At 39.8% G+C, this 12,374-nt stretch overlaps 1 protein-coding gene across 1 annotated transcript in view; it reads right to left on the bottom strand.

Annotated features, from left to right (window-relative positions):
- Positions 1-4,687: 4,687 nt before the first annotated feature.
- The window catches only part of nbas (NBAS subunit of NRZ tethering complex), a 221,581-nt gene continuing 213,894 nt past the window's right edge, over positions 4,688-12,374 (bottom strand). The window contains exon 53 of the mRNA XM_074685126.1: positions 4,688-5,684. Coding sequence (XP_074541227.1) covers positions 5,409-5,684 — 276 coding nt within the window. The 3' untranslated portion in view covers positions 4,688-5,408. The remainder of the gene's footprint in view (positions 5,685-12,374) is intronic.

The raw sequence follows: 12,374 nt of genomic DNA, 5'->3' as shown, positions 1-12,374 counted from the left end.
ATAAATAAATAAATAAATAAATAACTAAATAGATAAATAAATAAATAAATAAAAATAAAAAACATAACAATAATAATAATAATAATAACAATAATAATAATAATAATGATAATAATAATAATAATAATAATAATTATTATTATTATTATTATTATTATTATTATTATTATTATTATTATTATTATTATTATTATTATTATTATTAATAATAATAATAATAATAATAATAATAATAATAATAATAATAATAATAATAATAATAATAATAATAAATAAATAAATGAAAATAAGCCTCATCCTGTTTATCTGGTTGTATTCTGATCAGACATGGTCTACAGTTTTAAAATCTAATGCATGGAAATATATTACATTACTTTCTACAAAATAGATTCTGCAAAATTTAAACCAGCTGAAAAAGCAGAGAAGCACACACAAAAACTTACTCATATTATGTGGGACTTAATGAAATGTCTGACTTGAGCAAAAAAGGAAAATGTGCCAATGCTATGCTCATCTGTTCAATGATAGTGCTTTCAAATTCAAGAATTGTAAGTCATGTGCTGCAAACACCCCATGAGTGCAATCAATCCTTTGAGAAAACACACCTCCAAGTATATTCACACCATTACATGTAGATGAGTGCAAAAGCCTATGTCTATGATTTTATCTGCCCTCCATGTAAAACAAAAGGTGAAGTTTTCAGCTGAAGTCACTACACAGGTCTACCCACAAACACTGCCCTGATCATAGAACGATGCTCTTTATTCCAAATTCATTTTTTAACAAGAAACGCTGGGAGTCAGCTGGCCTCCAGGAATTCAAAACATGATCTTTAACCATCAAATGCATAACATGTCTGCACAACAGCAAGGAAAACAAGCACTGACCGTGTGATGTCTTCATAGAAACACAGTCCATCTATTGATCGCAAAGGCACATGTTCCTTTGGAAAGCTTAGATTCACCTTCAACTATAACAGACTTTTCCTCAGAGGACGCAGGCAGTGTCCTCTTCCTTATACCTGTCCTTGACTTTTGAGTCTGACTTGTCCTCGTCAGAAAACACCTTCAAACCACCATCAGTTTTACAAATAGCATCTGAAGGAGTTTGCTTGGGTCACATTCTTCCTCCTTTGATGTTTACAACTAAATTTCAAAATGTGGATATGTTTGAAATAAAAAAAACAATTCTTAGTGATGCATTCTTTGGAAATATGCTACTAAACTTGTGAAAACAGACACTCTTGTTTTAAGACATTTAATCCAACAGACAAGATTTTCAGCTCTATAATGTTTGCTCTTGTTTTGTGTCTGATTGAGGAGATGAGCTGTTAGGACCTCCACCTTTTGCTGTGCACTGAATGCACTCCTCCTGATGAAACTCAAATTGGTCCACATAAAGATGACTAGCTGGTCATGATTTATGAAAATTTTGGTAAAAGAAGTTATCCCAGGAAACCTATATTTAACCCCTTATGATACTGAACAATAGTAATATTACATTAACAGGCTAAACATAAAGGAAAATACGCTTTGGGGTTGCAGAGGCAGGGTTGTTTCCATGATCATTGTGGAGTTTGAGTCAGACATTGTTGATCAGTATTATGAAGCAGTTAACATAAACTCTTAGCAGATGGTAAAAAATTCCCACTGATGGTGCGTGGCTGTGAGAGCCCATGTTTAAGAATTAGAAGCTTTTTGCAATGATGTTCATCTACATGAAAAGAGGCTTATTTTGCTCTAGATGAATGTATAATAGCTCATTTATATGTATCCCATCCACTCCAGCACACACAGAAGCTGTTTTCCCTGCAGCGTAGTTTGTGATGTGTTTAACCCTTTGCAAGTGCTTCATGAATCAGACACCAGTGTTTCCTTGGCTCATTAGCACAGGTTTAGCAGGGACAAAAGCTTTACAATTCTTTCCTGAATCACAATCCAAATGGACCAGACTAGGTAGGTGCGACTTTTAGTGCAGATACAAAACATAAAAGACTTCTCGGGGGACCCGCAGTCAGCGCCACTTCATTAGTTTTATTTCACACAGCAAACACTTTGACAAACGACATAAATGAGTGTTTTTTCACTCTTTGCCCTGCAACCAAATAACCTTTTTGCCTATTTGCAATCTTCAATTACAAAAAGCTGCACATTTTTTTCAATAATAGCTCAGAGTTGAAAGCATGACTTTAATCCAGACCTCTGTGGAGTTGTTAATGCTGACCATAAAAAAGAGGGTTTGGTAAGAAGTGCTTTTGGGGGCAAAAAACCCCAACATGCTGTGTGAGTCAGACAGCCATAATTATCTTGGAACATTGTGGAAATAATATCATATATTATTATGGAAATGATTTTAAGGCCTCACTTTTTCATTCAGCAAAGCACTTAAAGGAGCTGTGAGGAGTTTCTAAGTGATCTTAAAAAAAGGCCTCTTCTTGATATATGCCTGATCGTAATCCACACTTTAAAATGAGATTTTCAAAGCCAATATAGGCTACTTCAAAATGCTACTTCTTAGCTTCCTGGTCAGGCTGAGCAAGACAGGACTGATTTACGGCAAGTTGAAGCCTCTATGACGACAGCACGCCGGCTAATGAAGTTTAGAATTGAGAGGATACATCTGTGTTTTTCTTTGCTGAAAACTGCTTGGATTAATTTTGTTGTGATGGTGGACACAGAGGCCTAACAGAAAAAGAACAGAAGATTAAAAGAAAGATAGCAGTTATTCTGCAGTGGTCTGTTCAAACTTGAGAGTGTATCAATAAAATTAGAAGTGAGGTTACGTTAGCTCTGCTTGGTAGATGACTGGCATGATATTCCCAGAATTCACCAACATTACACATTACAGACATGTCTTAGAGCACCGGGCTGCCAGCAGCGCTACATATTACCAGCTACTAAACTACAGTAAAATGTTTGCATGTTGTCACATTTCAAACTGTGGTGCTACGTAACTGTTTATGAATACCCTACCTTGGGATGCTATAGCTGGCAAAAAGTTGTCTTGAACAAAGGAAATTTGTTTCAATCCAATCTCCATTTAAAGGTCCCATATTCTGCTCCTTTTCTACAGTTCAATATGGATCATTGATGTCTTCATGAAATGGTAGTAACATGTGTTGGTCCAAAAAGCCAATAAATCAAGCACAGCAGCATTGTTTCCAGGCTCTCATAGCCCCTCTGTTCAGAACGCTCTGATTTAGTGGGCGTGACCTTCATATATGAATGAACAACCGCTGATACCGCCCTGCTCCTCTGCATCACTGAGAGCGGCGCCACGAGCTCCGAGTGCACAATGTTTAGAAAACAGCGAAGCTCGTTTACCGTAACATCACAGGCTAAAACAACAGGCTAACCGCAGCTAGAGTTAGCATGCTGAAGCTAACACAGAGACAGGGGGACACTGAGGAAAAGCTCTTACATCTGCTCCACAGCACACAGCATTTAAAATACTCACATTTCCAGGGTCCGAGGTTTGTTGGCAGATGGTTGGTAATGCGCCTGGATTCAGGACCAGTCTATTCACTGGCCCTCTGTTGTACTGTCTAAAGTTGGGAAAGCAGTCGACCATGAAGTAACTAGCACACACATGCACAGTTTTACTGAGTGTAGCTGGAACATTTCCTTGATAAATGAACTCTAGCCACTCAGTCTTGTCTTCTTCCGAGATGGTAGAGAATCTCTCTAGCGGCAGGGAGGGGAGTGGGCGGGGAGGGAGTTCGGGGGTATCTGCTCCAGTGGACCTATCAGGTCAGACTCGATTGCTCCTGATTGGTCAAAAAAGGGAATCGCTGACGTCAGCAAATCCCCAAAATCCAAACAGCTCGTTTTAGGTCAGAAATTTACATTCACAAGCACTACAAAGTAGCCCTGCGATTGACTGGCGACCAGTCCAGGGTGTACCTTGCCTCTCGCCCAATGATTGCTGGGATAGGCTCCAGCCACCCGCGACCCTAAACAGGATAAGCGGTATAGAAAATGAATGAATGAATGAATGAAAGCACTACAAAGTACAGGTTTTGTCATTAAATACCACATTTTGTGGGCTGGGAGGAAAGCCAAAGACCCATAAATTTCACTAAAACACTTATTAAAGAGTTTTTTGCAGAATATGGGACCTTTAATTCCAAAATCAACACACACCTTATTAAAAGTCATGTCTTCACAACAGTGCGTGTGAAACTCCGGGCCAGAAGACGGCGAGGCAGCTCAATTAAAACAGATCTTCCTCAGCATCTTTAAATATCGAAATGACAGAGTTTTTGTTCTGCTACTTCTCACTCCCAGGATCTAAACCAGGGGTCACCAACCTTTTTGAGACCAAGGACTACCTAATGGGAAATATGTGACTATGTGAAGAGACTGCTCACAGGTCAGTGTTAATTATTTCACAACTATTATTAATGCTTTACAGAACAATGATGATAGGACTGAGCTTCATTGTGAGCAGTGCTTTTTTTTGGAATATGCCTCGTGGGCACCTTAAGTGATTCTTGTGGACACCAAGTTGGTGACCCCTGATTTAGAGCCATGAGTCTAAAGAGTGCAGCAACAGACATAACAAGACATTATTTCACATCAACAAAATCATAAAGATGAAATCTGTTTCAAAATGAAAGTAAAATGACTCATGATGTATTATATTTTGTTTTTATTTTAGATTTGGAAGTTAGGACAGGATAATCAGTTTTTTAATGATACAAAAAAAACATGCTGACAGCCTCCCTTAGCATAAACTCATGCTAAAATATTTAGTCTTCATCATAATTAACTCTGCCTTATATCACCAGGGTTTAGGAGCTTGCATACAGTAACTGTGCATCCACAGACACACACACACAACACAGCACAGGGCAGCTGCGAGGCTAATTTGTTTAGAAGGAATTAATGAGACATTATTAGGGGGGAAACAATGGAGCAGAGACAGAGAGTTTAACGGTGGGATGTCAAAGAGGCAAACCTGTCACGGAACAATAGGCTAATATACACCCACTGCTTCCCAGCTACTGCTCAATTACTTGATCACACATTAGAGCACAAATAAACACAAGCAGCCTTTTCTGATCAGTGAAAAATTTATTTATGACAGCAGAGGTGGTGTTTGTGTGTTCATGTGACTAAAACAGAGCAGGTGTTTCAGGGTTAAAGATGTCCACTCTTATATCTTTAAGGTAAACACTGCTGCTGCTGACGTCCACCAACCCCAAACTCAATTACAGGACAAAATGAAGAGTTACAGCTTGGTATTATTCATGCTCTTGACTCACACTAATTTCTTCAGCTCTCAGTCCAATCTAATTCAACTCCACTCTCAACGCCTTCCCACTGTCCTTCCCTAAATCTGCCTCATCACTGCAGCAAGTGGCAATGGTCCAAAGCTCTTCCCTGTCACATTCCTTCACAGTGTCTTCACAGCCACTTCCTGAGCACAGCCAAGGTGGAGTTGAAGGTGTACTGGGCCTGGTGAGTTCCACGGTGAGCCAGCAGCAGGGAGCCCGCCTCAGGCCCGTGGCCGGCCGCCAGGAGCTCAGCGGCAGTTTTTTCAACATCCCAGCCTCCCTCCTGCTGGTGGGACAGCATGTGGGAGCTGAGCAGGGGGTATAAGGCTGAGGAGACGCAGCCCACCATGAGCCCTGCGTCCAGAAGCAATGAAAGGAGTTCGGCATCACAGGAGGAGGCTATCTCCTGAAAAAAAAAACAGGGAGGAGGGAGAAAGAGTGTAAACACACATGGCAATACAGGGAGGGGGAATAAACTCAGCATCAAAGTATTTTGATATATGAATTTAGGCCATTAGTAACAGTCACACATTGGTGTGTCTGCTGGGTAAACAACTATCAATAACGTTTTTTTTCTGCTGCTGTTCTACATACGTTTTTAATAATTTAACTGATATTAAACGATTTATTGTCCACGAGAATGGACCTTTATGCATCTTTGTATGCAGATCCTACAGGAATCTTAATTTGATTTCAGAAGTGCTCAGGTTTTTCTCTACTGTGTAGGTGTAAACATCTACTTGTGTTTTCACAGGTTCAGACTACACGCAGAACATCGTAGTAAACAGGTAAGACCCAATTCACTGAAGAAGACGCCATCAGCTGTCAATACCCAGTTGTAAAAGTTATTAACCCACTATGTTAAACATTTGGTTCAAACACCATAACAAAGGAAAGTAGAAAAGCACTCAGAGAGCGCAGGCCTCTGCCAAGCATATTGTGGTTGTCACTCAACACTTAAGTCCTACTTTAATGTTATACTCCCTTTCAGCAGACTGTGGTGTTAGTTTCAGGTTTGAACAATAATTTGTGACCTGACAGTGTTGAAAATTATGATGAACCAGTACATATTTCATGTTCTGGATCTTAATATCTTTAATATTCCCAGGATCTGGATCATACTTTTACATCTGTTAGAAATTGTTGTGACCTTGTCTTGTATTGTTTTGCAAAGCAATCCGACCTTTTTTCATGGAGTTATATACACATATGGTGAAAATGGCCCTATCTCACAATGATAAAGAATCTTTCAAAAAAATTTCCAGGATCTAGACGATGATTCAGATGACCTCCAAAATTGAATCACTTCTTCCTTATCCCATTTTGAACATTTCCTGAAAATTTCATCAAGATCCATTTGCTACTTTTTGAGTCATGCTGTTTACAAACAAACAAACGAATAGACAATTCTCCCCAAAACAAAACCTCCTAGGCGGAGGTAATGAATTTTCAACAGCGTGGCAAAAAATACCAGTTCACGTCCCCAGCTGGTCTTGAAAGTCAGAGAATAATGAATGTTAATGGAAACAGTCTGAAGAGCTGATGGGACTCCAATCGTCTGGGAAAACAATACCACAATACTTTTGGCAACTTGAATACGTCCTGCCATTGACATTTATAGACATCAATTCAAATATAGTCATTGACTGCTTCTAAAGAAGTCAATTATGTTTTTCAGCGGGGTCAGGCGGGGTCATGCAGAGCATGTCAATCAATATCAGGCTCGTATACTCCTGTAGGTGATGGTGGTGCTCTCTTGCGATGAGACATCAGCAGCGTAGATATGAGAAGAAGATATGAGCTGATACAGACACAGCGAGACATTGCAAGCTGGAAAGTTCAGGCAGTTCACGTTTCAACAGAGAATGTGTCGTGGTCGTGAGATAAGACGACAGAGATCATGGGGAGAATCAAAGGATGGAGGGCCCAAGATGAGCGTGATCTAAAAAAGTTTTATTGGGTCAAAAACAGGAAGAGGGACATGACAGAGGAGAGACTACTCTACTTAGGAAGTTTGTCTGTGGGATCTTGAAGATTGTTCAAAATGCTCTAAAAGTGGCTAGCAGCCAATGAGATAAGTCCACTGTGAGTCAAGTTTCTAATCTGCATAACCAGTCGTCCCTACACATTATCCCTTACATATATGTAAGCAAGTTCAGCCAAAAGTCTGCAAGAGTTTGTCTCTTTAGTCGGACAAATAGGGAAGAGGAGTCTTAACTATAGACTGATACAAAGTTTTGAAGTCCATCATCAACAGGGACCATATTGGAAATTCTAGCCTAGCTTTGTTTGCGTGTGGATAAGGTGAAGAGGTGAGCCTTTAGTCTCTTTGCAGACTGGTTGATTCAAAACACCTGTGACCACAAGAGTATCATAGTTTGGGAATTTTACCAAACATACTGTAGCTGCAGCGGCTCAATTTGGCTTTGTGTGATTTCAGAGTTACACGCTTGAAGAAACCTGATGAGGTCAAATCCTGTGTTGACTCTGTGGCTGACCACAATTCCCATTTCATGTACTTCACACACACTTTAACACACACTGCTCTCCCCTTCCCCTGCAGCACTCTGCAGCTTTGACAGGAACATTCTCAGTTGCCAAAACAATTTCGAACACATGTTCACACAGTCCTAAACAGCCTCTTTTACGTAATATTTTAATCCCATCTTCCGCCTCTTTACATCAAAATAATTGCATGCAAATTCAAACAGCTAAATGCCGTTGGGGGCTGCAGTGAGTGCTTCACAGTTCATGGAGAAGCTGGGCTGAGTGCTGCGGGTTGAAAAGGCCGTCTCTCCGCCTCTCTCCCTGGCTCTTTCTCTGTGTGTGACTCAGCCCATCTCCTCACCTGTTTGCTGCCTCTATTATTATATGGCTTGCGCTCGTACACGCAATGAGTGCACGTAAGCAGGCACAACAGCAGGTTCCTGTCAGGGTATTTCTGGAGCTGAGGCGGATCAATTATGAATGTAGAGCTCATGTCTTCTATTCAGTAGTAGAAGAGGGGAGAGATATGGATGAATTTCTTTCCTTTAAAGCTAAAAATCTCTCATCTTTGGGCCGTCTCGCTCCAGTTTTCTCTTTTCTTGAAGGACAATTCATCCCTAAAACCATAAAACTGCAGGGAGAAGAGATCCCTTTACTCAGGGCTGTTGGGTATTTGTGAACTTAAACGTCTCACAAGAGAAAGAGTGCTGAAAGATGATCTGCTGTGTAATAAACAGTGACACTGTCCTCACCTGGAATCTTATATTGCACAAAAAAGTAGATTTAGCTTTGAAGCAGATCAGAAAAAGAACATTATCTCTGAGTCCCATGAGTCACATTTTAAAAAAAAAGTCCTGTAGGTTTCCGGCACATTTACCGCCTGAATACAACAAAAGCTCATGCTTTCTTTGACCCCAAAGGGAAACGGACAGAGATTTGACATATTACGGTTATGGAGATACAATATGTCATGCATGTCTAATAATTCAATTCATCCCCTCCTTTGAGAAATGTGACTGGATGAACCATGACAGGCAGGGGCTGGGACGAGACATGCAGAGATAACTTTGAGTTTTCAGACAGAGGTGGATGAGGTCATTCAGCTTATATGAAAACTAATACAGAGAAATACAGAGCAGAGAGAAGGGAGGATTTAGATGACTTGAAAATGTGTGTCAGAAGATAGAGAGAGAGGGCAGGGAGGGAAAAAGAAAGACAGCCTCTGAAAGCATCAGGTACATACATTTTTAAGAGAAAGTGCACCAAGAACCAAAAGGAGGCACTTCAAATAACTTTTAGTTTGTAGTTTCAACAGAGACTAGGAACAAATGTGCTACACAGGATTTTTAAACCTGCATAGCAACCTATTTTGAGGCTCAGTATCATAAAAGGGTGCAGTCAAGCTTTAAAGATTAAAGAGGGGGGTATTTTGCTCTTCCTTTTTTTCCAAAATAGAACAAGATCTTCATGAGACTCAATGAAATGATGAGGTTCATGACACCCTGGAGGTGCAGGCTTCAAACACCAAGGTCCTCACATAGCTCTGCTCCTGAAAGGCCTTAAGAGGGTTGGCCAATTGGAAGGAAAAGAGTTTGTGGGGTGGGGAGTCTTAGGGGCCGTTTATACGACAAAGGGTGAAACACAAAAGTTTTATTGTGTTTCAGCCTCGTGTTTACATGGAAATGGCGTTTCAGCCGACCTAAAACGCAAACTTCTGAAAACAGCCTCCAGAGTGGGATTTTTTCTCCTGCCGACACCATTGCCGTGCAAAGAGTAAACCGGCGTTTTCAGTGAAAATGCTGACGTCACGCCCCGCCCCACACGAGCAGTCCAACAGTACCATTGTTACTACTGTTGCGAACTACCATGTTGTCTATGTACTGCTGAATCTGCTGACTGTCTTTATACAAAATGTGCTTCTGTTTCTCCACTTCTGCACTTACTTTTTACCAAAACACCAGATGATCGGCTCAACTCTACTTGGGTAGAGATCTACCAAAAGCAGCTTCTGGACAAGACAGTTATAGCACCACCTACAGGCCTGGCATGCTCACTACTGCATTTTCAGTCCCTCAGCGTTTCTGTGTAAACGCAAATATTCTTCACTGCGTTTTAGCATTTTTAGATTAAACATTGTTATGTAAACGGGGCCCAAAAGATACAGCTGCTAAAAATAAGCATTCAGGGGCTGGATAAAGTTTTCCAAAGCACAACTGTTAGAAAAACAAACTTTTTTGGCTGTAAATCAGGTAAAGCTACAGCAAAGGTACCAAAGGAACAGCCCAAAGCATAAGAATAGCAAAGTATCCCCTATCTAGGGAGAAAAACATACACCTTCATCAAAATATTTACCTCTCATGTTAAAACAACCTTCAGGTAACACAAGCCGCTTTACCAGTAAATGGGAACTATATCCTAACGGCCTCTTAAACTCATTTTAGTTGTGATTTCTAGTGTTTGTTTACTTTGTACAGAGACAGCACATTTAAACAGCTAAAGTCAAATTCCTTGTACTTTTAGAAGATATTTGCCAAATAAAGACAAATCTGGTTCTGATTCACATTCAAACCCTTGTAATCCCTAATCATCAATTAAATCAAGAAGAACTCAACAAAAATCCCTGGCAATTCTAAAAGTGCCTTTTCTTTCTTATTATACTTGATATGAGTCACATTCAACTGGTCAGTCCAGAAAAACTTCTTGTTTTAAGTTTTTTAAAGACATAAATAAGGGTCTGAATTGCTTGTAACGAGTAAAAACCAAATCTGCCACTGGAACCAGAAATATCTGCTCGAGAATTTGCTGAAAGTAACTGTTCTCTTGTTGCATTGGCAGATTTTGATTTTCCTTGAAACATGAACTTAAACTAGACATTTTTCTGGACTGGTCAGGTGAATGTGACTCATATTAAGTCTAATAAGATATTTTCTTCTGAAAATGAGTCAAAAACACTCGATAAGATTGCAGTGCATAAAGCCAGTGAATTAATTGAACTCTAAACAAATGAATTTGACCTAATTCGACTTGAAAGCATGCTAATTACCTTTCTCACCTCAGAAAGTGTTTGCCTGTAATCGAGACTCACACTTACAGGTCTAAAAACTCAACCAGGTGTCATCTGAAAATTACAAGAAAAGACTTATTTATGTCCCTCTGACTGGGAAGAATTATAAAGTAAGGCTTCAGGAGGGGAAATGCAGGTAACAGGGCTGTGGAGGCTCCAGATGTCACACCTGTAGGGTGCTGTAGAGATGACCAGTTTGGAAAGAAAAACATGAATTTATTTTCACATTCAGTGAGTTTGTGCGACATGGAAAGTGAGCAAATCTAAGAGGAAAAAATCAGTCAAATGCTTTGACCAATTCTGGGCATCTGGAAGTTTGTGCATGTTTTGAAAGCAATCAACGTGACACAGAAACACCTATTACACCGCAATAAACACACAGAGTCTTTCTTTTCTGCCTTTTCTCGTCCAATAGTCAGGAAAAAACAGGCCTGGTCCTGCATCCTGATACACACACACACACATGCTCACACACATACACAAACACACCTCCCGGGCTATTACTGTGTGACGCTGTCGAGAGAGAGACAGCAGATTTGAGCCTGGGAGTCGGAGGGATTGACAGTCGAGCTGAAAATAGATGTGAAAGAGCAGCAGTGAGATGGAGGGATGGAGAGGAATCTTGATATCAGAAAGGAGCAGATAACTTTATGTCCTTTTCACAACTTCAACAGCTCTGCCATATTTTAGGTGCGGCTGTCCTTCAAGAGCTGCCGCCCACTTCAAGTCTGTAGCTTATGGTGGACAGGGAAGGCTATCATGATCTCTACCTATTACTGCTTTAAAAATAACATCTTCTTTCATTTACTGACAGTCTTTACTGATTATGAAACTACATGAGCCCTGGTAAATGTTCATGTTTTGATTTCTCCAAAGGACTACATGCAGCTATAACCCTTTCTTAAAATATGGAAAGAATAAAGACAACAGTAGTAAAACTTGTGTCACTGAATCAGCACTTGCTGTTTTATTGGTGCAATTACTAGCTGTGGCTTTTCATGCCTCACATTTCTTTCATGCACCTTCATTGTGATGATTTTTCAGGAAATTTGAGTAACGTGTTGTGTTGAAATCAAAGACTTTTTTTTTCCTCCTCTCAGAACCTGTAGGGCACATGTTTTGCAGCCATGTTGCTCTTCAGCAGTGACAAGTATGCAAGCTTGTTAATAACTGAATTAAAGTAACTTTTATTGGTCTATTGTCTTGGATCACATCCCCTAATCAGAAGAATAAAAGATAAATAATAGTTTTAAAAAATCCTGTTATCAGACCAATGTATTGTGCATAGTGCTTTCTTGATTGTTTCATTACAGATGTGCAAATTCCTGTCGTTATTAATGATTTACAGCATTGCGTGATTAAAGAAAAGGAAAGATGAAAAATGATTTCAGATGTCAGAGACTGATTGCCTTCTTTTAGATGAAGAGATCAATACAGCTCTCATGGATGTCATTAAAAATTAACTACTGTCAGGAGACAATTAGCTTCTCATCTTAGACAGTCAACATTAAGTTCCCCTTGCTTACCATCTTTATGTCGTGCTAA

Source organism: Halichoeres trimaculatus, unplaced genomic scaffold (assembly GCF_033239565.1).
Source record: "Halichoeres trimaculatus isolate MK-OKI-2021-1 unplaced genomic scaffold, fHalTri1.1 fHalTri1_scaffold_13, whole genome shotgun sequence".
Taxonomy (NCBI): Eukaryota; Metazoa; Chordata; class Actinopteri; order Labriformes; family Labridae; genus Halichoeres; species Halichoeres trimaculatus.
This window is presented reverse-complemented; position numbering and strand designations above follow the sequence as displayed.